This window comes from Pogoniulus pusillus, unplaced genomic scaffold, assembly GCF_015220805.1.
Source record: "Pogoniulus pusillus isolate bPogPus1 unplaced genomic scaffold, bPogPus1.pri scaffold_72_arrow_ctg1, whole genome shotgun sequence".
In the NCBI taxonomy this organism is placed as follows: Eukaryota; Metazoa; Chordata; class Aves; order Piciformes; family Lybiidae; genus Pogoniulus; species Pogoniulus pusillus.
This window is the reverse complement of record NW_026974719.1, coordinates 82122-106932: the sequence shown is the minus strand read 5'-3', so window position 1 is coordinate 106932 and position 24811 is coordinate 82122. Positions and strand designations below refer to the sequence as shown.

At 44.2% G+C, this 24811-nt stretch overlaps 2 protein-coding genes and 1 long non-coding RNA gene across 5 annotated transcripts in view; 1 reads left to right on the top strand and 2 right to left on the bottom strand.

Moving 5' to 3' along the window:
• The window catches only part of CPLX4 (complexin 4), a 13655-nt gene extending 8952 nt beyond the window's left edge, over positions 1-4703 (bottom strand). The window contains exons 1-2 of the mRNA XM_064141800.1: positions 4537-4703; positions 1832-1919 (exon numbers count right to left, since the gene is read on the bottom strand). Coding sequence (XP_063997870.1) covers positions 1832-1919; positions 4537-4703 — 255 coding nt within the window. The remainder of the gene's footprint in view (positions 1-1831; positions 1920-4536) is intronic.
• The window catches only part of LOC135174524 (uncharacterized), a 16484-nt gene extending 1672 nt beyond the window's left edge, over positions 1-14812 (top strand). Inside the window, exons 2-3 of the long non-coding RNA XR_010301952.1 lie at positions 7520-7610; positions 10882-14812. This is a non-coding gene — a long non-coding RNA (uncharacterized LOC135174524). The remainder of the gene's footprint in view (positions 1-7519; positions 7611-10881) is intronic.
• Positions 7660-24811, bottom strand: LMAN1 (lectin, mannose binding 1). 3 transcript variants are annotated; one of them, XM_064141798.1, is made up of 14 exons: positions 24554-24811; positions 22779-22933; positions 22588-22695; positions 20924-20985; positions 20241-20340; positions 19258-19381; positions 18382-18440; positions 17632-17764; positions 16515-16708; positions 16347-16417; positions 12239-12392; positions 11424-11545; positions 10438-10506; positions 7660-10188 (listed from the first exon to the last, which is right to left on the bottom strand). In XM_064141798.1, the coding sequence occupies exons 1-13, from the start codon at positions 24765-24767 to the stop codon at positions 10470-10472; spliced, it is 1533 nt and encodes a 510-aa protein (XP_063997868.1). In that variant the 5' UTR covers positions 24768-24811; the 3' UTR covers positions 7660-10188; positions 10438-10469. The 3 variants fall into 3 exon arrangements, with proteins under 3 accessions (XP_063997868.1, XP_063997869.1, XP_063997867.1); XM_064141799.1 differs by having other exon boundaries at positions 10451-10506; XM_064141797.1 differs by having other exon boundaries at positions 7660-10506.

The window sequence follows — 24811 nt, the reverse complement described above, 5'->3', positions numbered from 1 at the left end:
TGTGTCAGGAGAGGTACAGGCTGGATATTAGGAAGAAGTTCATCACAGAGTGATTTGCCATTGGAATGGGCTTCCCAGGGAGGTGGTGGAGTCACCGTCCCTGGAGATGTTCAAGAAAAGACTGGATGAGGCACTTAGTGCCACGATCTAGTTGATTGGATAGGGCTGGGTTGATAGGTTGGACTGGATGAGCCTGGAGGTCTCTTCCAACCTGGCTGATTCTGTGTCATAAATGTGTGGAACTCACTGTTGATCATTTCCTTACTGCTGCCTGATTAGTACAGACTAAAACATGGCATGAGTAGTCCTGGACCTCAGCTAGGGCTGTCATCCCCACATAGAAGGGTCTGGGAAGTGAAGCCATGTAGAATCTAGCAGATTGGAAGAGACCTTGAAGCTCAACCAGTCCAACCTAGCACCCAGCCCTATCCAGTCAACCAGACCATGGCACTAAGTGTCTCAGACTGGCTTTTCTTGAACACCTCCAGGGATGGCAACTCCAGCACCTCCCTGGGCAGCCCATTCCAATGCCAATCACTCTCTCCGTGAACAACTTCCTCCTAACATCCAGTCTATAGCTCCCCCAGCACAACTTGAGACTGTGTCCCCTTGTTCTGTTGCTGGTTGCCTGGTAGAAAGAGACCAAACCTCAAGTGGCTGCAGCCCGTAGTGCTGCTTGAGGTTGTTGTGGCCAAAGTGCAGAACCCTGCACTTGGCCTTGTTTGGTCTCATCCCATTGGCTTCTGCCCACCCATTCAGCCTGTCAAGGTCCTTCTGCAGGTCTCTCCTACCCTCCAACAGATCAACACCTGCTCCTAGCTTGGTGTCATCTGCAAACTTACTGTTAGAGTATTTCAGTTACACCTGATGTAGTAATCAGGCTTCTGTCTACCTGGGCTCACACTCACAGGGTCAAATAGGCTCTTAGCTTTCTTGAAACCCACTGAGGTCCAGCACCTGAGCACCATCTTGCAACAGGAGATAGTCTGCAGAAGATTCAACTTCAAAACTTTTTGTAAATAGGTGAGATCTGTGGATGTTTAGTGCAGGGTTGATGCTAAAGCCTGTACTTTGCTAAGCCTTTGATAAACAAGATTTTTTTGCAGTTAAATCCCTGAAAACATGAAAGATGGTCAGGAAATGAGTGGAGGAGGAAGTCTTGCTGCTACAGCAAACAGAGCAGGGGGCTGTCCTTGTCCGTGTCCATGAGTGTTTGTCAGGCAGGTACCATCAGTGTAAGCACTAGCTGTGCTTTCTGTCACTAGCCACAGGCCATTGCAGCTGCTGTCTGCTTTTAGCACCCCCCTAGCTTTCTCTGTGGCTTGCAGTGTCTGCTGTCTGTGTTTCAGTTTTCCTGGGAATGTTTGACAATGTCAGGAGCACTAGAGAAAACAGAATGGGCAGTTTGCTTGCTTGCTGTAGAAGGCAGCAGTAAAAATGACCCTTCAGGAGCCTGGCATAACACACAACTCGCAGAGGTTCCCGGGGACCTTGCCTGTAGCTGCTTTGCTCCGCTGTTGCGTGCTGCTGCCGAGTGCCACGCGGTCAGGCCAGCTACCAGCCCCTCCTGCCGCCTCTGCCTGGTGTGGCAGCGCACAACGGGACCACGAGACTCTTTCTGCCAGATCCGTCTCCTGAGCAGAGCAAAAAGGGTCTAAGAGAGGCAGTCACTAGGGAAAACCATGGCTTGGGCCTGTCTGTGTCTGCACTGAGCTGTGAGGGAATCCCACAGATGAGGCAAGCTGCCATGTCCAGGATCCTGCACTGGTTGTCCTGCATTTGCCGTAGCCTTGGCTGCGGACCTAGACGAGAGCATGGACTGCAGGCTTACCTTTGGGAGTCTGTACTTCTCTCTCAGGTGAACCCTCAGGCAGGCTCGTTCTGCTTTTTTGTGTGCAAATGCTGCATCTCTTTCCATCCTGGAAATTGGAAAAGAAGGTTTATTGAAGTTGCTGGTGAAATGTGCTCCTCAGGACTGAACCAGCTGCGAAAAGCTACAAGCAGGAGTTACACTGTTGCATAAATTGTCCAAAGGCACGAAAGGAGTCATGCTAGGGGGTCAGGCCTCTGCGCCCCGAGCTTGTTCTCAGAGCGATCTCTTTGCGTCCTGTGAAGAACGACGGAGAAGGCAAACTCCAGTGTCTGGGGCTTGGACCCATCTAGCTGTTCTTGCTGGCTGTAGCAGTGACCAATGCCAGTGAGCAGAACAGAAAAGTTGCACTTATTCCTCTCTTATTCCACTGGGGCACTTACAAAGGGGTGGCTGCCTGCCAGTGCTGCTGTCCTATAAACATGACCTCCTTCTGGCATGAGCACACGCGCAGAGTGCCACCACGGTCTTTCCAGGTCAGACCAATAGCTTACCTATCCTAGGCTCCCATCTCCATCAGTAGATGGAAGATAAGCAGTCCTGGATCAAAGCTGCTCAGCTTGCAAAAATCAGTGTAGAGTACTGGAGCCAGAAGCTGGCCCAACAGCGTCTCCGTTAGTAGCCCTGGATGTCACCTAGGAGCGTTCCTGGTCTTTCCTGCAGCCGTGTACTGCTTCAGAACATCCCAGGGCTCCCCTGTGCGGAAAGCACTTCTTTTATCCGTGACTTTATAAAATGCTTTGAGTAGATTTAGGAACTGTTCAGTGAAAGTTTTTGTTGCATTACTTATGTATTCATTTCCAAAATGCATATCCTCAAAGGTTTTTGGTAACATTTGGTAACCTTCACCTTCTCCCCTCTCTATGTTTTTCCCTAGAAGCATCCTCACAAACATTCTATGGCAAAATAGTTTTTGTCCCAGTATAGCTATTTTGTCACATAAAAGCCACTTGCAAGATGAAAAGTTGTCTTTCCTCTGCTTCCATAAATGAGTTATGGGGTGGTTTTTTTTTCCTCTCTCGTTTGAGGTGGGAGGGAAGTTTCACATTAACTGGAAGCTCTGAAACTTCTTTCAGCCAGTCACTGACAGGAAGCTTAGAGGTTTTTTTTTAAGCCCTTCTGGCATATTCTCCCTCTCTTTCTCAAACTTTCTCTTCTCTTGCCCTTTCCTCCAGAGGAATCATTAGCAGCCACAGCAGGTGTCAGGACATATTCCCACAAGGCATCAATACCTATCCCTTTAGGTGTCCCAAGGGGCTGGGGGTCAGGAATTTCTGCTCGGGTAGATCTGGACTTTTTGTTTGTCCTGGCATCATGAGGATACCTGGCAGAAGACACTTGGCCAATCTCCCACCATTGCCTGGGCCCTAGTGTCTGGCCTGATCTTATGCCTTTTTATTCTGGAGGATGTTCAGAAAAAGCCTGGAGGAGGCACTTAGTGCCATGATCTAGTTGATTGGATAGGGGTGGGTGCTAGGTTGGACAGGATGAGCTTGGAGGTCTCTTCCAACCTGGTTGATTCTATGTGATTATCCACTGGAACACAAAGCTCTGCAGGAATGGGAAAGCTGTGTGTGAAAGCTTCAGCTCTTCCTATGATAGTTTCAAACCATACTTTCAGAAGTACTCCTGCACCAGTTCATCAGTACATGCCATGCTTGAAAACGTGATGGAAACAATTCCTTTTCTGAGCATTTTCCTTATCTCCAGAATCTCCTTTTGCTTCTTGGTCTCAGCGAAGCATCTTGCTGGTGGGTGATTATTTCTCTTCTTTATATCCTTTGGCAAAACGCACAGCAGAGCATTGTGGTTTATCCCAAACCAGATGATGCCCATCCAGCGTTTTGTGATAGAAGTACTTCTGCTAAATGCAGACCTGGATACCTCAAATTCCATCAGTCATTAACCTTTCACCTATAATCATCTTACTTGAAGGATTTACACAGCCATTATGTAATTGACCATTAGAGGAACAGATGCATTTGAGGTTTAAAAGTCAATCGTTTTATTTATAATTATGCATGATTTGAACTCCTACATGTGAAGGCCTTTATTTCATGGATATTCATTTGATATTTAAATATAGCAAAGTGGCAAATACTATAATCACAGGTAAAACAAAATGGAATCAGTTTGAAAGGTCTGCTTTATTAAGTAGGTTTTTGGAAAAAACAACTGAAAATGCAGCTACCAAAAAGAACAATCTTAAAGCCTTTTCCTAGACAATGCCTTTTAATTTTGTGCCTGCCACAGTCAATGTGGACAAAGGGAAAAATTAGGCATTGAATTTGTAGCCCACATGGAGTACTAGGAGAACAAATCACACACGTTTTAGAATGAACTCCTGCACAACAAACAGCTTTATGCTTGTAGAAAATTTGGATAGACCAAGCAAGAGCAGCTAGGAATGAACCCAGCATATCGAAGTGTGGAGACAGCAGGGAAGTGCAGGAGAGAGCTGCAGGATGAGGGGATGGGGGAAGCACAGTACTTGATCGTTTCCAGTTGGTGAACTTTTTGCTTTGGAAAGCCTCTTTAGCGAAGATTCATCTGCTTTAAAAGGGAACGGCAGGGAGTTGCCTATCTGGCTTTTGCTTGGGTCATTTTATCTGCACAAAGGTACCAAGAATCAGCCCCATACTGATAATAAGGGAACAGGTACTCACTTCTCCTCAACCATTTGCTTTTGATATTCCTCATACTCCTCCCTGGTCATTCCTGCAGCTGCTGCTGGATCAGAAGGAGTGCTTTCTTCTTTGCTTTCTTCCCCTCCACCTCCAAGTCCCAAATTCTTTACCTGGTTGCTCAACATACTTTTCATTAGAAAGGCCATCTTCTTTAAAAAAAAAAAAAAAAAAGCTGTAAGCAAACAGCTGCAAGAAAGCCAAAGCAAGCGAAAAACGTTTGCAGTCCCAACAATTGTAGGCGGGAGAGTTTCTACAGCCACATCAGCTCTTCAAGGGCACAATGCTAGTGAAACGTGAATGCCAAAACCAGTTTGTCAGCCATAATCTGGATTAAAGAGTGAACTCCTTAATATCTAGAGGCAGATGGTTCAGATTACTCAAAAAAAATCATTAGATGAAGCTACCTACTTTTTATATTAATACTTTAAGCTAATTGTATAGACACAAAAATCAATTACAGTGTGCAGCAGCATTTTGACTTTCGGTCTTGCATTTCTCACAGAGACAAAAGCATTTCCCAAGACACAACAGATCTGACTTCAAAAGCTGATTCACCAAACAGCCATGGTAAAATACAGGCTACTGTGCAGAAACCCCTCTTGGATTCACTCAATCAAGTGAGATCTGAAAACTGGAATTCTCCATTAAGCAAACATCCCAGTTCTTGTTGTCCATTGGACAGAAAATACATGGGATGGTTTTTCTTCATCCCCTTTTCACAGAGGTGGTTTGTACCACAGATGAATGGGATGTGGCTGCTTACTTTCTTTTCAAGAAAGCTATCATTAAACTCTCAAATTGCATCTTCCTATTTTTCATCCCGTAGGGTTTATTTCAGCTCTTCCCCAGGCTGTTTCTGTCTATGTCGTCACTTTGACAGGTGCTGCAGAGAACATCTGGTGGACTTAATCTTGAATTGGTAAAGGAGAAATGAATCTGACCTGTTCTGCTAGCTGTAATGCAGCCTTAGTATCTTTTTGTTTGTGGAGTGCTTGCGTAGGTCCCCAGCTTTCAGGAACTGATTCACATCAGTAGCCTCAGCAGGTCTATCCAGGTGAAGATATGCAGGATTAGAGGCTATTTTGGGAAAGAAAATAATCTGCTAGGTCTCAAAAGTTCATGACGTTGGGTTTTTGAGCATTTATCCCACTCCAACTGACTGCGCATGCCTTAGTGCAACGTTCTGCAATGTTGATTATCTAAATGGGCCTCCCGGAACTCTCATCATTTCACTGAGAGATGGGAGGATTCCTGTTTGCCTAATGCCTTAATCTGCATTAGAAAGGCTTCTAATTAAAGCAGACCTGTTACTATTAAAAAAAAAGAGGGCAGGACGTTCTGTAATCCTGGATTATTGCTGATTAAGCTTCAAATTTCTTTTTGAAATAGAATATCACTTAGGAGCATGAATTACAGATCACAACGAACTCACTACAGATACCCAGAAAGCATCTTTGTGAAACCTGCCTAGCGATCGCTGCCTGCATTCAGAACTCTCATAAACTGCAAGGGTTTGTGGGAGGAACAAACTTCTTACACCTAGCAGGAGAGTTGACTACCAGCTGGTGCAGACAAAAAAAAAAAGCCCGAAGCAAACACAGCCCTTGCATGGCGAGGGAGGCACACGCGTGCTGACTTGTTTTGGGTACGCAAGTTGTACTCGAGCAGAGCAACCCGGGTGACAGCAATGCCTTTGAAGAACTTCAAAGATACTGGCAGTCCTCAGCTTAGAAAAAGTACTTCATATGCTCGGGGCAGCCACCCAGCAACTCTTTCTGCTTTTGAGAGCCTTATGGCAAACAGCTTCACATTTGCCCTCAGGTGTCTGATGCTCGAGGCAAGCCTGATGCTCTTGCACAAGCTTTTGAGCAAATATCTTTTCTGTTACAGTCCCACTTGCATGAGACTGCAACACCAAGGATATAATCCCTCCCATATGGGATGAGCTGGGGCTGGGTCCTGCACATCTTTGTCACTGATTCCAAGATGTCAGTGAGTGCATATGAGTCTCTTGTTTCTGTTCCTTCATTGGTGGGTTGGATAAATGGAAACAAAAAGGAAAAAGCCAGAAGTAATTGCACATAAAAAGGGAAAGAAGACTCGTTGAGGCATTGCTTTGTACGGCGATTCGTAAGACCTCCCTTCCCACTTCACTGGCAACACCCAGGCCTGTTACCAAAGCACCTTCTGCAGATGACGGAGTTTTCAAGCACTGGCACAGGCTGCATTGATAAATGCACAAATCTGCATTCAGAAGCAGGACTACTGAGCTCTCCTCCGAGGCTCTGTATCTGGGGATAAACTCTGTGTATGTGCTGAGGGGCAGCTTAGTGAGCTGAGACATGCAATGAAGCAAGTGGTGCAGCTCTTGGATTTCTGGGCACAGATGCTAGCAATTCCACTGAGCTGTGGCCAGGTTTCACATAGTGGAAACTGCACTGATACTCTGCTAGTTAGCAGCGTGCAAACAGCCCCCTAAGTAATACCTCCTCAACTTAAAGGTGTAGCTGTGCCCTAGTATTCACCAGGCATTAATACAACAATATTCAGCAGTGTAGAGAGAGTTGACTTAGTTGCCCTCTGCTTTGGAAGGGTTGTAAATGTAGTCTTGCTCTGGCTGCATGCTGCTGCTTTCTTCCCACCCTCCTTTGGTAGCTATATGAAAAGACTAAATGCAGCCCTGAATTTCTGCTGAAATCCTCAAAACCTTGAAAATGCTTTAATTGGTAAAGACCACCAGAGGTTGAATACTGGATCACAGAAGAAACTTCTTAACTGAAAGCATTCTCAACCACTTGAACAGTCTCCCCAGAGCTGAATCACCATCCCTGTTACCCAAAGATGTGGTGCTATGGGACATGGTTTAGCACCAGAGGAGAGTTAGGTAACAGTTGGACTTGATGATCTTAAAGGTCTTTTGCAATCAAAATGATTCTCTAACTCACTCCTCTCTTTGCTACAGGCAACACCTCGGCCTCCTGCTGCTGTTAAGTCTCCAGGATCAGGCAGGACTGAACCCAGACCTCAGTGTTCAAGCTCTGAACAACAAAGGGGTAAGTCATGGTTCCATTTCATAGGCATGTACCAAATTAAAAGAAAAGCTTACTAAAAATATGCATCTTTATTCAAATAAGGTCATCTCTTAACTCCAGGAATCAATTTACATTAGTCAGAAATAAACACAGGAAAATGTCAGCTGCTTGAATTAAAACCCCCCAACAGTAGACAATCTTCACTGTTTCAGTAATTGATGCATCTCTAAGTGTCAGATTTTCTGCAGACAGGAATTTACAAACCATATTGTGAACTTTACTGTTGAAAGAGTTGGGTTGTGACTGTAATAGACCCTGACCAGTACATGATTCTCGTCACTGCCAAATATTTACTACTTATTCACACTTCAAATACTATTATTAGACTTGTTCTTCCCCATATTGTCAAACTCCAAGGCATTGTCTTCTAGTCCTGAAAGCTTCCTTGACAAGTATCAAACACACTATCAGTGTTGAAAGAAACTTCTTGTAGCCAGCCATAACAGGAGGCTACACTGACAAATACTCTTTCAATTCCAAATTTGTTGCTAGTACTTCAGCAACATACAGGACAAAAGTTGAGCTGGGCAATTGGGAGCTTTCCTTTGATCCAGTGAGTGATGAGGCAGTTATGGAAGGTCCAAGGAGAGATGACTGTGAAATGAAGCATGAAGCAAAGTTACCACTTTTTGGATGTTACAGTTTAGACCTTCTGCTCTCTAATACCAAAGTTTCCTGGCTGCACACAGAAGATGTCAGCTCTATTAGCAGCAACAACACATGAGCTGAGGTTCCCAGGAAGATACAATTGTAATCTTCTCCTAAACACTGTCCCTAGCCTTGCCCTTTCTAACAAAAGATGCAAAGGCATGGACTGCTCTGCCTTTAAAACCAAGTGTTGGCTGACTGAATTCACAGCAACAAACCCCACAGGCTTCTAGCTGATTCTATTGAGCTGTTCCTCATTGTGCCAGACAGATGCATTCACTTACCAAAATACGACTGCTAGCCTTGGTTTAGGAAGGGTTTTGCAAAGCCTGCCACGTGACAGTTCTGCTTAGGCGCTGCAGGAAGGCTTGCAGCTGAGAGGAACAACACTGTACATGCTCAGAATGATTTTGGAAAACGGATGAATTTAGAAGTCAGGGTTCTAACAGCTTAGACTCAAGGCACCTGTAAATATTTGCTGGTGTTGAAGGAACTGAACGGATGAACTCCTGTTTTATTCTGGCTTATTTAAATGTTTTTTCATGCGTTGATCACATTTATCCAGCAAGATCAGCTTGAGGCAGCAGCTTCTCCCATTAGTACAGCAAAATCTTCTCAAATTTAGTAATTAATTTATAAATCTATACCACTGACAGTGTATCACATACTGCAGCTCTGTAAATAGGTCTGTAAGTAGTGTTGTTTTATGGGTATAGCACAGATCCACTTTTTGGACCCTACTTTAAGTACTAAAATACATTGCATAGATCTATCATTTCTCCAAACTGACAGGCACAATACTGAAGTGTTCTGCATTACAGCAAATTTGGCAGCACGTGTTACACTCGGAGAGCAGACTGTAGGAATGTAGTAGTGGCAGAGTAGATTCCAGAGTTTCTCTAGATTTGGACAGACTAGTAATCCAAGTGAACTATCCTGATGCATTTGTGCACTGCTGAATATTAAACCATCCCACCCCATTCTAACTCTACACGCAAACAACTCGAGGACAAAGTTACCACAGATATGTAAACAAGGTAAAATTAATTAATTTCACATTCCTAATTTGGGCTATCTGCTTTGCTTTTGTCCTGAAGCAAATGTTCACCTGACAAGCATTATGGAAAAATACCCCTGTTCAGTCTTATGCTTCTGATATTGAAGCGAGACTTGACACACACAGTACTGGTTCTACAGCAGCTGCAGGACTAACAACCGTGTCTGAAGCAACAGCCGGTGAAGAAATGGGTTGACACTCACTCAAAACCTGTAGTTCAGAATACTTGCCATGTCAAGATTGAAATCAAGCCATCTGTATTTGATAACAAGACAGCTTTACAAAAGTGAACACATTCATACACTAACCAAACCCTTAATACAGTGGGGTGTGAAGAGGTGTAAAGCAGTGACACCTTTGCCGACAATGTTCCACAAATCTCCAAACAAAATTACAGACAGTTTTGAAATTACATAAACGACATCAATCCTGCAATATACTTGAAGAAATTAATTCTTTGTGGTTTCCCTCACAGCCTAAAACCAACCCCCAAAATAAGGAGTTAGGGCTTTGCTTGTTCTCTACGGTTTGTCTTGCACATCGGGTATTGCCAGTTAGCCTGTTAAAGGCCTGTCTTCGTGTCCACAGGTGACAGAGTGCTGAAATCCGTATTTCGTGAGAGGTTAGAATTAACTCTTAAGTCTGAAGCTGTTAAATCCAACCAATAGAGAAGAAGAGTTGTCTGGGGTTTGGTGTTCTGATTGGATTCTTTTGTCTGCTTTTTTCAACTTGTATGCCAGGACACTTAGTGGCAAAGCTTTCCACACAAACCATCCACCTGCAGTTCTCGTGAACAAGCACCACACCTGGTGTTTGCATTTCCTCTTCTGAAACCTTAACAAAAGAGGAGGAAAATGGCATTTGCCTTCCAGTATTTGAGAAAGTTGGATGAAAACATAGACCTAGATAGGGTCAGGTCTTCCCCAATGTATCATTTGCTCTGCTGCCACCCAGTTTGTTTTTAACAGTGTAAATGAGAACTCATTTTGTGTAACAAAATTCAACAATTTTCAGTATTGAACTCGATAAACCACTAAAATTTCCCTCGCGTACTGAAATGTATGATTTGCTGTGCATACATACTGCTGTTACGTACACACAAAAGGAATAGGTCATCAAAAGAACTTTTTGGCTGCTGCTTCTTGTTGACTTCTGAAAGAAAAAGCAGAAGAGAGTTCATCAAGTATTTATATAAAACTAGTTAAGTTTAAAATATTCAGAATTTGGGGATTAGGAGATTGCATTCCTTGTCAGCAGAGACTTAGGGAAATGAAATATCTGTGGTATCACAGAAACAGAGTTTGAGCTTTTCTGTTTACAAAGTCACTGGTAACATCACTATAGCTCAAATTTCTACCAGACACAGAAGGAAGCAACATGTTGGACAGGAGCCAGAAACTGAAAGAACATCTGAAGCAAGCTTCTCAGTATCTGATTGGCCTGAGGATCATCACAGAAAATGAAACACATGCAACTAAGCAGTGCAAGAGTTTACATGACATTGATTTCCTTTTCCCTCTGGCACAGAACGTATTTTCTTCATGGATCAACCACATGCAGATGCTACAGTTAAAAAGGCATAAAAAAGAAGTCAGTCCAGCAGAGGACCGCAGGAATGGGAGTCAAGAGCTGCAGCATGAGCTTCAAGAGGAGAGAGGGAGGGAACTTGGTTTGGTCATCCTGGACAAAAGGTGGCTTCAAGTGAAGAGGCAGGAACAGTTTCAATATAGAAAGCACACAACAGTCAAACTGCTACAGGGCAGGTTGCCACTAGATACTGTGGAGCGGAGACAAGAAAAAGACTAAGTCCATTATGACTAAACATTTGCAGTGAGGTCTGCAGCCAGTCAATTCTATATTCTTAGAGATTTTGAAGACCTGACCAGTCTAAACACTAAGGAACCTGGTCTGATTTCAGTGTTGATCCTGCTTTGAGCAGAAGGTCTAACTACAGACCTCCCAAGGTCTCTGAATGATTGCTTGGTTTAAAGAAGATTAACATAATCATACTACTGCAAATGCAGTGTAAAATCATCTGTCTTGCTGCCTTCAAACTAGACCATACTTACCTATACATGATGTAACCAATGAACACCACTGTTTGCACCGCTACAAATATGATGAAGTGTGTGGTAGATAAGCACGATGGGAAGGGCGGCAGGTCTGGGCACTTTGGTTTCTCGTTAGATGGCTGAAAAACCAAGAAAAGCAGTATTTGAGGGGAAAAAGCAAACAAGATCTGCCACCAAATGACTGTTAGGGCAGGAAACGGAACAAGGTCTTTGCAGCCACACAAGTGGAAATGGCACTACTTGAGAAAATCAGAACCTTCCTTTGCTTGTCTTCCCTTACTCACTTTTTTGTTTCTCAGCTAAACTGACTGATGTTAATTTGAGGGAAAAGAAGAAATCTTTGATAAATCCACTCTGAAATAAAGAACCTTTAGTGGGCTCACTAGCTAATTCAGCTTAATTGCTACCTAGGCTAGACTAAGGTGCTCCTGAATGTGAATGCAGTCATCTTTCACACTTAGAGCCCTAAAGCGCAGCCTGCCTGAGCTTCCTCTGATTAAAGCTCTCCTCTTTGTGCAGAAGTAATAGAGAATCTCATCTGTATAGAGCTGTGAAGCAGGGAGGCAAACACAAAAAAGCACCCAGAAACCTAATTGCTTGACCTTCTTTCCACAGGAAATTAGACTAAAAATCACGCTCTTTGTGCAAAACTTCTCATCAAGACACAGATCATGCAGTTAGGTCAAGGCAGTGCAGTTTTAGTGAAGCAGCTTAATGAAGGATTAATTGCTCCATAAATTGCATGCTGGCTCATCCTAGCTTTTCACTAACAGACAAATAAAGAAGTGTTACACTTCCAGCACATAAATTACCATATTTTGTTGTACTAAATGCTCAATGTCCCTTTTTACTACATGAAGGTGTTCTTTGATGTCATTGAAGTGCTGAGTTGTTTCATAGACTCCTGCAGCAGAGCCAGGATGTTGAGCTCCACTGATCAACCTCAGAGTATCAGCCATGGAATTTCTGAAATGAGACAATGACAAAACAGCTTTCAGTGAAGAACAGCAGTTTTGAGTCCAAATTAGTTTGAAATACATAGTTGCCCCCAAAGGCAGAAAAGCCTTTTTCTAGCTTCCAAGAATACCTATTGAGAAATAATTCCTTAATCAAACAATTATATTAAAAAATGCTTGGTTCTGTACTCAGTTTGAATGTGTGCAGTGCACCACCTCCTATGAGCACACTGAAAACAAGATGTGGCTAGACATCTGCTTTGCCTGGCTGATGAAGTCTAAAACAAGAGTTTTATCTGAGGCTCTTGCCAAGGCTTTAGGATAAGCAGAGTTTAATGCAATCTTTGAAGAAAACCAAAAGCTGTTTGAAAAATAGAGAAATAAACCCAGTCATGTAAGAAATAAGAATAAAGAGGCGGCTTTAGGGATAAGAAAAGATTTAGATACATCCTTGTTTCATGATTATCATTTATATGAGAAACTCATTTTCCCCATGTATTGTCATAATACCTGCCAGTGTCTTCCTGTGAATTCTTTCCGCTTTTACAACAAATCAAATTGGAGTCTCAACTTTTTATGGATTTGTAACTAATTTTGTTTGAGGTAAACTAGTCAATGAGAGAAAAACCCTTAATCTCTAATCAATATGTTTATATAATTTCCCCCTACTTTGATGTTTCTTTCCAGTTGCAAAGAGGATTATTCTACAGATAAAATGTTTATCATGTGGATGTTAATCTCTTTGTTATTGACCGAACAAACAATCAGGATCTACATCTTCGGATTTCTTTTTAATTTACTTAAAACTTTACATTCGGTTCAGCTGAGCACTTCAGTGCCTTCAAGTTACCTGTGTACAGTGGTCAGCAATGTATCATAGAATGGTTTGGATTGGAAGGGACCTTTAAAGACCACCTGGCCCGGCCCCTCTGCCACAGGCAGGGACATTGTTCTTTCAGTAGACCAGGCTGCCCAAGTCCCCATTCATCTTGACTCTGGGCACTGTCAGTTTTAACTTTTACACACAGGAACAAACCACAAAATCTGGATTGAATACTATTAATTTAGAAACCTGGCCACAGCATATGATGGTGTTTGTGTGACACAGAATTGCATCACCATTTGAAATGTGAAAGCCCCAAGCAAAGCATTGAAATGTCCACGTTTACAGAGAGTCTTCATGAAGACAAAACTCTGCAATAGCTGCTCTGCATGCCACTAAAACTCAACAACATAAAAGCCCCCAAAGAAGGAGAAAAAACTAGTAGTGCACGTCCTGCTCAAAGGCACAGTGACAAGTCTCTAGAGGCTTAGACAGCAAGCACAGACGTGCTAGTGTCACAGCAGTGTTTGCTGCCTTGTAAGAACCACGCAGCATGTTTAAACTACTTGACCAGCTCCATATGAAGTCAAAGCCATGCACTAAATTTATCTGCACAATGACACTGTGCTGCAGGCACAGCACCTTAAGAGATGCAGTCAGTAATTACAGCCCTTCTTAAATGATAGATCAGTGGCAGGCTTCAAGCTGAAGACTACCAGGTACTCTTGAAAATCCCATTTGGACTGAAATCAGCTCCAAGTATTCTGCATACTTCCCACGTGGGGAAAAGCCCCCCTTTTTCACTTCCAGTAAGGAAAAGATCCATGAAGTCACTTTGTGCTGTCACCTTTGTAAAAGCTCAATCCCACTTCCAGCATGGATTAGAAGATCAATCACCTTCCACAGCAATACCTGTGGTTGCTCTGGATACCACAATGTTCTCTAGGCGAGGTGGAGTTAGCCCTGGACTTCTGCAGAGCCTATTCTTTTCCTGTACTCTGAATCAGTGCTATAACCACCTATGAGAGAAACAAGTTCTGCACTGGAAGATTTTTTTTTTTCTCTTAAATGCAGATCCATGCACCCTATGGCTGCTGCTTGGTACCCGCTGGTAGTAATCCTGCCTGTCCACACGCACCTCCCTGTTTGATCTCGCACGAAAGTGATGCTCGTTTTGTTCCACTCCCTCCCAATATCACCGATCTCTGCGTAGTTGACAGAGGTCTGCACAGGCACCTTCCCCCCAGGCCGATCTGCTGTTGGCTAAAAGCAAAACAACCTCCTTAAGCGGCCGTGGTCTTTCTCAAGTGTAATTTACATTTTCTTTTGCCTGAACAATACCATGCTGATGGTTTCTATTGTATGAACATGCAAGATTCCTCTGTAATCAGATGATTAAGAAATCCACAAATCTTGACGAGAAAATGGCTTTAGACAGTTAAGTCCTTTTCCTCCGGGATGCCCAGAGGGCTGTTCGTGTCTGTCTATAAATAAAGCAGTTCTTTAATCTAAGAAAAATATTAAGATGATGTTATGCAAACCCATACCTAGTAAGCAGTCCCTAGAAGGGCAGACTGCCAGTGATAACAAGAAAATCTAATTTGCTTGCGAGGTATAAAGATTTGGCAAGAATATTAACATAAAAGCTCTCGTGGAAGAACAAGTGCAAAAATGGCAGCGCTCTAATCTTCACTCCACAAAAACCTGACCTACTTAGGTAAATAACCAGAGCTGCCCTCAAGCTAATACTGGGAAACCCCACAACTGCGGGAATCGCTTTTCCTCTTGTTTTAAGTCCAAGGGAAGGAATGTTTTTAAGTACTATAGGTGAAGAGTTAAACCAGCTTAAAGCCATTGCTGCTAAAGACAGAAATTGAAGCGCACCTTGGAAGCGGCATACAAACATCCCTGTCCCTGTCAAAGGCAGGAATTCTCTCTCATCCATTTCAGCAGTATAACACCTTCAAGGTAAGATTTTTACCTAACTCAGTGATGTGGTTGGAAAAGGAAACTGCACTTCTTGCCCCCTTATTTTAAGAATTTCAGGCCAAGGGAGTATTTCCAGACACAGCCCTTGTTTCGAACTGCAGTGCTCTCTTAAGGCCAAGCCCTACTCCTACTGATAAAAAAGATTCACTTACAACAGAAAATACAGGAAAAAAGAAAAATTAAAAAAAAAAACCAAACTAAGGCCTATCCAAAGCCTGGAATTCTGAGAGACTTGACATAATAAAACAGCAAATACTTTTTGTGATGTAAAAAAATACTTAACACTGTGGAGTGATCAATGTATGAGGTTTAGACAATTGCAGCACAGCTAGGGAAAAGCTCCAAAGATAACACGTGCCTCTGAGATGCATCGCCAGCAGATCCAGAGGGGTGATTCTGCAACTTTACTCTGGGGAGACCTGGTGGGGAGCACTGTGCCCAGCTCCCGAGCCCTCAATACAGGCAGGACACAGACCTGATGGAGCAGGTTCAGAGAAGGGCCATGGAAATGATCAGGGGGTTGGAGCAGCTCTACTATGAGGACAAGCTGAGGGAGCTGTACAGTGTTTAGCCTGGAGAAGAGAAGGTTCCAGGGACACCTAATAGCAGCCTGCCAGTACCTGAAGGGGACCACAAGAAAGTTGCAGAGAGACTGTCTGCAAAGGCCTGCAGTGATGGGACAAGGGACACTGGCTTCAAACTAGAGCAGAGCAGATTTAGATTGGATGTGGGGAACAAGTTCTTACTATGAGGATACTGGAACAGGGTGCTCAGGGAGGTGGTTGGACCCCATCCCAAGGTGAGGCTCGACAGCCTGATCTAGTTGAGGATGCCCCTGCTAAATGCAGGGGAGTTGGACTGGATGATCTTTTGAGGTCCCTTCCAGTTTTTACCATTCCATGATTCTACATTGAAGAAACAATCAAACTACTTTTAAAATACCCAGAAAAGAGCAATTAGAAGAATAATCAGTAATTCTCAACAACTTCTCTTACGTGCAGAATCATTTTCATTTCATCACTAAGGAACCAGCACAATAGAAATGTTGAGTTTGTCAGTATTCTCCTACTGAAATAATAAATAGGATTTAAAAGCTGGAAAACAAACAATATGAAATTCAAAACTCAGCCTTAATATTTAGAAAGCATTTACCTTATTTCAGTTACTTGTCTAATGACCTCTTCTTGAGTTTTCACAACTGTCTCAAACTCCTGCTGGGAAACCTGGCAGTGGAGAGTAGGGGTGAGAAAAGGATCAACGTGGTCTTGGAAAAAGCAAATCAAGCTGAGCCATTGAGCGTGACACATTTTTTTCACTTGCCTGTCCTTGTTGGCCTGGAACCCCAGCTCCTCTTTTAGCAATCTCTTCTGTGACTGCAGAGACGTATTTCCGCTGCTCATCCAGAATCATGTCCAGTTGCCTGTTCAGCTGTTTTATTTCCAGGTGGATTCGATTCTGCCCCTCAAAGATTTGCCGCAGTTCGCGATCACTGACGGTTTCAAAAAGCTCATCCGCTGACAGAACAAGAGCACAGGCAGTTTGTAATCATCTGCACTCCTCTGATTTGGAGCTGCACTGCATCCTCCTCCCTGCAGCCTGCAAGGTCCCGCAGGCGTGTACCTTTTCCCGTAATCTGATGTATTCTGTGCTTATGTATCACTGTTGCCATGGAAAAGAATGCCCGAGTGGGATCAGAACAACCAAACAGAGACATTCACACCCTCACGTGGATTCCACATACTCAAACCCAGACTCTGTCTTGGAGTTCCTGTTTCAGTACTTGGGTAATGTGCCACATCAAACGGAAACAGGATGCTGCCATTATTAGGAGGCAGCTACCTTTGCATAAGCTGGCATTGTATCACCAACTTTCAGAAGAGATTTGCAGGCCTTAAGAGCTGCTTTTTAACAGCCTGTAATTGACAAGCGACTGCATGTTCTCAGAGAGTTCCTCCGCGGCTTCAGCAGCATCAGTAATTCCAAAAGACTCTGGCAAAAAGATTATTATTTCTTACCAATGGAAGGCTGGGCAGTATTTAAAAAACACAGATGAAGATAAACTGGTGTAGAACCTTTACAACAGTCAAAACTTATCACTGTGCAGAAAAAGATGGCAACCCGAAATTTCAGGTCTAGGTGCCTGAAGCACCATCTTGCTATGTGTGAGTTCCAATACTGCTAACTCAATCCAGACAGAAGTAAGAAGCAGCCTGACTCCCAGTTTTCAAATAAACAAATTATTTGTTGCCCAGTTCTCAAAAAAGCATGCAGGCACGACAAAAGTGACTTTGTATTTCAGAAAATACAAAGGAGAAACCATAGATTCTTAAATAAAGTAACATTAGTTAGGAGCTTTCTGAGATTAGGCCTTAGTTCTGAATACCCCAGAAAAGCAAAAGTTGTCCTTGACAAGTGAAAAATGGCTGCAATAACTTGCCTGGCTGTCCTTGCACATCAGGATGTTCCTTTTGAAATTCTTCTTTCTTCTTATCCAGTTCTTGTTGAAAGTGCTCAAACTCTTCTTGATACTTCTCTTTATCTTTTTGAGGAATTTCTGCACCTGTTGTTGGCTTGAAAACATTATCAAAGGAGGAGGAGAGGAGAGGAGATATTAGATATTTTTCATGGACTCCACTGCGCCTAAATAACTTATTCTCCAGCAAGACTGCTTGGATTTCAGATTGGAAGACATAACACAACTTGTTGACGATATTACTCTATTAAGTTGAAGAGAGAAATCAGACTTCCTATGGAGACCCCCAGATGTTTCCTGGCAGAGATGTACTTTCTGTGATTAAAAAGCAATCTGAGTCTCACAAGCATAGGTGCTGTTTAGTACAGAACTGTTCTAGAGGTATGGGAAGTTGAAAGCAAGAACAGATCATTTGTCTGCTTTCCCACCACAGTGTACATTTTAGTTTTTCTCTGCATGTTTTGATTTAGTATCAAGATTTTGGGTGATTTAGTGTTGCTTTAAGAATTCTGGTCTTGGAAATGTCAATTAAAATCCATTATAGTATTAGTTTAATTTTTAATTAGTTTAATTGAACAGGTAACAGCACAGCTACGTGCCAAAATCCTGGAACAGAAATGCTAAGCATGACTTATGAGGAAATACCATAACCTTGTGCTACATACAAAGCATACACCATAATGTAGTTTACAAATGATGCACAAAGATGCTTACTGCTTCCTTCCCGGGCTCAGTCAGCTGGAAGGTCAGGAAAGACAGGACATCATGATCGTCTGTATTCAACAAACCAAAAAAACAGTCAGCTGCAACTGCTGAATGCTACAGGGCCTCCTACTTCCCAAGTCAACCCTACACTTGCAAAGGCTCTTCAGGTAGCAGTATCCTCCCAAGAGTTCCTGCGGCAGGGAAGGAGACTGCACATCTTGATTGGGACAAACTGAAAGTCCCTCTGCTCTGGCCAGGAAAAGGCCTAAGCATATAATAGAATCACAGAGTTGTCAGGGCTGGAAAGGCTCCAAGGATCACCTAGCTCCAGCCCCCCCTGCCATGGGCAGGGACACTCGCACTACATCAGGCTGCTCAGAGCCACACCCATCCTGGCCTTAAAGACCTCCAGGGATGAGGCTTCCACCACCTCCCTGGGCAACCTGTGCCAGAGTCTTGCCACCCTCATGCTGAAGAACTTCTTCCTAACATCCAGTCTGAAACTACCCACTTCTAGTTTTTCTCCATGCCCCCCCAGTCCTGTCACCACCTGACACTCTAAAATGACCCTCCCCAGCATTTTTGTAGGCCCTTTTCTGATACTCGAAGGCCACAATAAGGTCTCCTTGGAGCCCTCTCTTCTCCAGACTCAACAACCCCAACTCTATTAGTCTGTTTCAATAGGAGAGGTGCTCCAGCCCTCTGATCGTCCTCGTGGCCCTTGTCTGGACATGTTCCAGTGTCAGCAGTTTGGAAATGGAAGTAGATCAACCACATCATCATGGTCAAAAATTGGCGTAATGGCCAACATCAGCAGTAAACCCCCGTCACTTGTGAGCCCTGCAAGTCCCCACACTGTTTGCCTCAGTTTTGAACATGTGCTACCTGCAAGGCCCCCTGTTGCTGCAGATATTCCAAAGTATCCCTGTGATGGCAACGACATATCTTCCACTTTGGCACAAAACTCATAGTCTTCTTTATCCGGAGTAAAGCCATTGTTAATTAATACCTGAAGGATAAACACAATTTTTACCACATCAATCTCTTTGTGTTAATTGCTTTGTCAGTTTATAGTCACGGTCAAAAAGACAGCAGCTCTGGGCCTGACATGCACTTTTCACTCCACAGTAAGAGAGAGCTTTTACCATTACAACACAGTGCAAGGTTCACCCTCTTTTAGGTGCACACATGTTTACTTTTAGACAAACTTTTACTACAAAAGCTATTACTGCGGTTAATAGCTATGAACAGCCTTTTTCCAGAAGAAATCAGAAGCCAATTCACAGTCACCCGAATAGTGTTTAAGTCTTGAAGACTTCCTTATGCCAGTGGTTTTCTGTTTTCTCCAGTCTTCCAAGCTCTACTCTTTCTTGGAGCAGGGGTGCGTCAAGTAGTGAATTTCTATCCACTGTCAAAGAGTGGCTTTTTTTAGTCACCTTTCAAGAACCTCATCGGTTAACGAGCCCTGTACAGCTCTCAGATCAGCTTGAGAAATACTGCTCAAATAGGAGCTACTCAACCACTTGGAAGCTGAGGAGAAGCTGAGGCTTTGGAGATGCTTCTGCAGGCAAGTCAGAAGGCTCTGAGCACATGCGAGTGCACGAGCACAACTGACTTCCAAGTAACAAGAGGAGAAAGCAGCAGCACCTGCCAAGTCAGGTTACAAAACCACAGACGCACTCATGTGGCTAAAAGAACTTGTCCAGCTTTCAACATACTGCACCTCCTTCCAACTTCTCAACTAAGCTCAGCATTTTCAAGACGATGGTGTGAAGCACACGGAGTCCCTGGGTTCACAAATCGTGTACCTAGTGTCACGCTTAGAGAGCTGAAGAACGTCAGTAACAACGCGCTCCTGGAGTACTCACGGTCAGTGTTTTCTGGTAGTAGGTGATCTTCACTCTGACAGGATAGGGCTTGTTGCGGAAGTCCCTCTGACAGGATGCCAGTGCTTGTGTGGAGCCATCACTGTGCAGGAAGACAACTTGAATGAAACTGGATCTTACAATTTATCAGCTAAGGCAAAGATGTTTTTACGCAACAGACACGACAGACAGAGTGCAGTAAATGGGGAGATCTGTTTGCTTCTAAGATACATTCCTGCACCTATGAACTGAGATGGAAACAACCTACAGTCTGGACTGTGCCAGCTAAGCCAGACACCTCTCTTTTCAGAGACTCCAAAAAGATGTGAATTGTGCTACTGACAACAATCAGAAATGAAATTTAAATCAATTAATTTAGTAACAGGCAATTAGCTTTCAGTTAGTCACTTCTGTTAGCTGCATGTGAGACCCTGGTAAGTGATGAAGAGGTAAGAAGTCTGTACCTCCACTCTAGTTCGCACACCCCAAGGGACACATGCCACGTAAATATTCAGCTTCTGTGCTGTTACTGCCAAAACAGTGTTCTGACATACAGAAAAGCTCAAATGTAAAGGCAACAACAAAGTTTCACATGAAATAAACATTTCTAATGCTGTTCAGAGTTTCATGCAATAAATCCTCGTTCAAAAGCCAATATTCCTCACTGGCTCTGAAAATACACTTACTTCTGATGGTCATACAGAAGTTTTCCATTGTTGCCTACAACAATCACTCCAGGATTGTTTTTCTAGAAGAAGAAAGAGCAAACAAAGGGAATAAAGTGAAACACAAGTAACATCATTGATAGCCTTTCTGCAACAAAGTACCTGAAGTCATTACATTACAGACAGACATGTTTTCTTCTATCTGTACCTCAGGATTACATACATGACCTTGTACAGTGACTACAAAAACCTCAGGAGCTATCTGTCAGAGGCTAAACAAAGGCCACTGAATACATCTCTAGTTATTTACATTGCTAGAGGATAAGAGCAAGCTAAAATGCTAATGCCAGAATAGGTGTGCAGGACTACTCCAGTTGCCTTCACATTTTATGAAGTGAACTCCAGTTTTCACAGCAGCACTGGATTTGGGAGTTCATCTCCCTTCCACCTTCAGCATTTTCAGACATCTTGTCCCAGATTATACTGGCATTGGCTGCAATAAATTTGTTCCTAACAGATTGTGGGGCTGTTTCCTCATCCCAATAAGGTATCATCCAGAAAGAGTTCATCTGGTACTGCCAACTAAACACCCTGCTGGTGATGCCGATGTTAAAGCTGATTCTCTACTTCTTTCAAGTGGTTACATGTGCTTGCATCCAGACATGACCCCCAGCAGAAAATGGACTGCCCATCAACTCCAAGTATTGGATGCTTTTGTTTGCTGTGCTCTGAGGTAATTAGACTTGGAGGCTGCTTTGGAATAGCAACTGCCACCTCCATCTGCTCCAGAATTTTTGCTGCTGAACTACTCAAGGCAGATTTGTTCCAATAAAAAAAGCATCTCTGAACACACAGAAAATTGTGTTTCCAGAGTATGATGCTTTTCATACAGTGTTGTCCTGGGTTTGCTGGACACAATCACAGGCCAGCCATGGACTGTGGGCTGTTAGCAGCTGAGGCAGCCAGGACAGCTGACTGGAGTTGGCTACAGATGCAGCTCGTTCCATGAGCATCATACTCTGTATAAAAGAGGGAGTTTGCAGAGAGGGCAGGTTCCTGCTAGAGCTCCTCCTCGCTCCTCTCCTGTGGGCTGCTGTCCTGAATATTGTGACTGCTGCACTTTTTCTGGGGTGAGTATAATTATATGTATCTTGTGCTGACATTGATATTAATTTGGCTATTTCATTCAAGCTGGTTTTTACTTCAGCCTGTGGGTCTTTTCTCCTTTTCCTCATCCTCCTTCTCTGCTGGGGAGGGGTCACTGGGTGATAGCAGAACTGCTGTAGTTCAGCTCAGATATGAGCTAAACATAGATGAATGTACTTCTCCCAAAACACCCATCTTTAGCTCTATCAACACTTCAAACTGTACAAGAACGTTCCAAGTTTCAGCTTGTACACATATGCATGATATTTTCCCTCCAAACTTAATGCATGAATCAATGTTCAGGGACACTCATGATTTGCTATGCTTCATCTCTTAAGCTTGAAAAGTGTGAAAGCCTCCAGTAAAAATCCTGTAAGGGATCCTTGGTCATTTTAACTTATTCCTTTAGGGTGAAAGGGAGGAAGAGTAGGAGAATTTTACAGTATGAAATGCTATTTTTTTTCCACAAAGGTATGTGTGTGAAAACAGGCAGGAAATCACTTTAGACTCTTCGCTAGAAGAGTTTGCCTCTGACTAACCTTTCCATCATTGTCAAAGGAATCAAAGAAAATTCCAACACCATTCCATTTATCAGCTGCCCCAAAGACAGGACCTTCTAAGCCTTGCTCTTCTGTAAACCATATTGCCTGTTACAGAAAATAAGAACTGTGAGTCAGGAGCCACTTTTTTACAGCATATCTATTTTCCAGTTAAATCAGAGTCTGGATACCAATCCATCAGCTCCAATGCGGCCTCTTCCGGTAACTCGAAACGTCACTTCCACCTCCCAGTACTCAAATATCGACTTGTTTTTTGTCCACACTGACCCTCTTTGGCTTTTCAGAGATGTCGTTATACGGATCTGGTCTGCGCTGGGTATGGCGTCTAGAGAGGGAAGGAACCGACAGGGAATGTGTGAAAGCTCTGGGAGTGCTGAAGCGCTCAATTAACAAGTACTCTCTGCTCTCCTCAGATAGAGAGGAGCTTTCAAAATACATTAGGGGGGCATTCAAGCACTTGGGTGGAGGGGTGGGGAATGTGTGGAACCCAGCTGTCTCTGACCCCCTCCAGTCTTTACTTTCAAGAACCTCACTACTGCTTTATGGAAAGATTTAATTGCCTTCCATTTGTGACTGCAGTGTACAGCTTAGCAGAACGCTGGCCTTGCTGTTAAGGTAAGCATTAAATCAGTGTTTAAAAAGCCCCAACACAGAAACAAAGTTAAGCTTTCTGCTGTATCCTATGACTTCTCATGAACAGATTTCTGTTCTGCATTTTAAAAGGACACTCTAATTTTCTGCTTAATAGTTTAAAATAGTCTTGCATTTAGAGAGAGACGAATTCACTTGTATTAAATAGTATTTGTGATTATCTGCTTTAAAAAGCTCATCTAAAGACAGCCTCCTTTGTGCCACCTGTAGCATAATGTCAAATAAGAGGGAAAAGTTAGCACTTGTGAATTAACATGAACTGGAGACGGTCACAAAGTCAACCTACAGTAGTAGCTACTGCAGAGAGGCTCACAGTAAGGCAAGACCTAATGCGCAGTAAACCCAGTAGGGAAGATGAGGTGCCTAAGCACCATCAACCCTCAACCCGTGATGCAGAGGACACAGTTGCAGAAACTTGCACTAAGGTTCTATGTGCCAAGACAGACTTCGTCCCGAGCTCTCAGCGTATGGATGCCTAGGAACATAAGTGTCCGCCGCTTGTCTGGGGTCCAGCACTCCGACTTTCATTTTGACCGGCAGTGACACATCATCACTTCACCAGGTCTCGTCAGCCTTAGCAACGGAGCTACCGCAGGCAAGTAACTTCCAACCTGATGCCAAGGAAAGTGGAGGAGGATTTGCTGGCGTTTTTACCGCTATCACGGTGTCTGCTCTGTCCCTTTAGGGCAACAAGGAATTCCTCGGGAGGGGAGCGGTAGCGCAGGGGGGTACCCACGGCGCTGACTGCAGGGTCGGTCTGCCTCTGCCCGCGGCTAAACTCTGCCGAGGGAGGCTTGAAGGCTCGGGAGACGATGGAGAGAGGCGGGGGCTCAAGTTCCCCGATGCCTTGATAGCCCCCCGGAACCCAACCGAGGCTGACAGGTCCTGCCGCCCCCTGTCCTTATGGCCTCAAGCTGAGCCAAGAGAGGTTCAGATTTGATCTTGGGCAAAAATTCTTTACTGAAGGAGCGCTCGGGCATGGCAACAGGCAGCCCAGGGAGGTGGAGTCGCCGTCCCTGGAGGTGTTCAAAAAACGCGTAGACATGGCACTTGGGGACACGGTTTAGTGGCGGTGGTGGTGCTAGTCGATGGTTGGACTCCGTGGTCTATGTCAGAATCACAGTAACGATTCAATGATTCTGTCTCCACCGTGCACTCAGTCCCGGCGACAGCCTGTGGCGGCTCCTCCTCGCACCACCTCCTAAAATAGCGAGAACTTGCCCGCTGCGGAGCCCCTCGCAGCTGCCTGCACGGCCCCGCTCGCACTCCGCCGACCCCGCCGCCCGGCACTTACTGCCCGTATGAACCCAGAACGGCACCGTCCCGTCCGCTTGCACCAGGTGCGGCCCCTTGAAGCTGTATTTGTACTCAAAGCGACGGTGCGGCGCAGCTGGTGCCGCCGCGTCTTCCGCCGCCTGCCCGAGGGCGTTCGGCAGGCGGGCGAAGGTGAGCAGGGTACCGGCGAGGAGGGCCCCGGCCAGGCCGCCCCGCTGCGCGCACGCCGCCATCTTGCCCCGTGCTGCGGACGCCGGGTACCGCCAACAGGGCGCCG

Excerpts from the sequence above, each read along its gene's own strand:
- LMAN1 (XM_064141797.1), bottom strand. The coding sequence starts at position 24,767 with ATGGCGGCGTGCGCGCAGCGGGGCGGCCTGGCCGGGGCCCTCCTCGCC. Across the intron at positions 22,934-24,553 it reads GTTCTGGGTTCATACGGGCA|ACGCCATACCCAGCGCAGAC; the intron begins GTAAGTGCCGGG and ends TTCCCTCTCTAG. Across the intron at positions 18,441-19,257 it reads AGCAACAGGGGGCCTTGCAG|ACGATCATGATGTCCTGTCT; the intron begins GTAGCACATGTT and ends TGTTGAATACAG.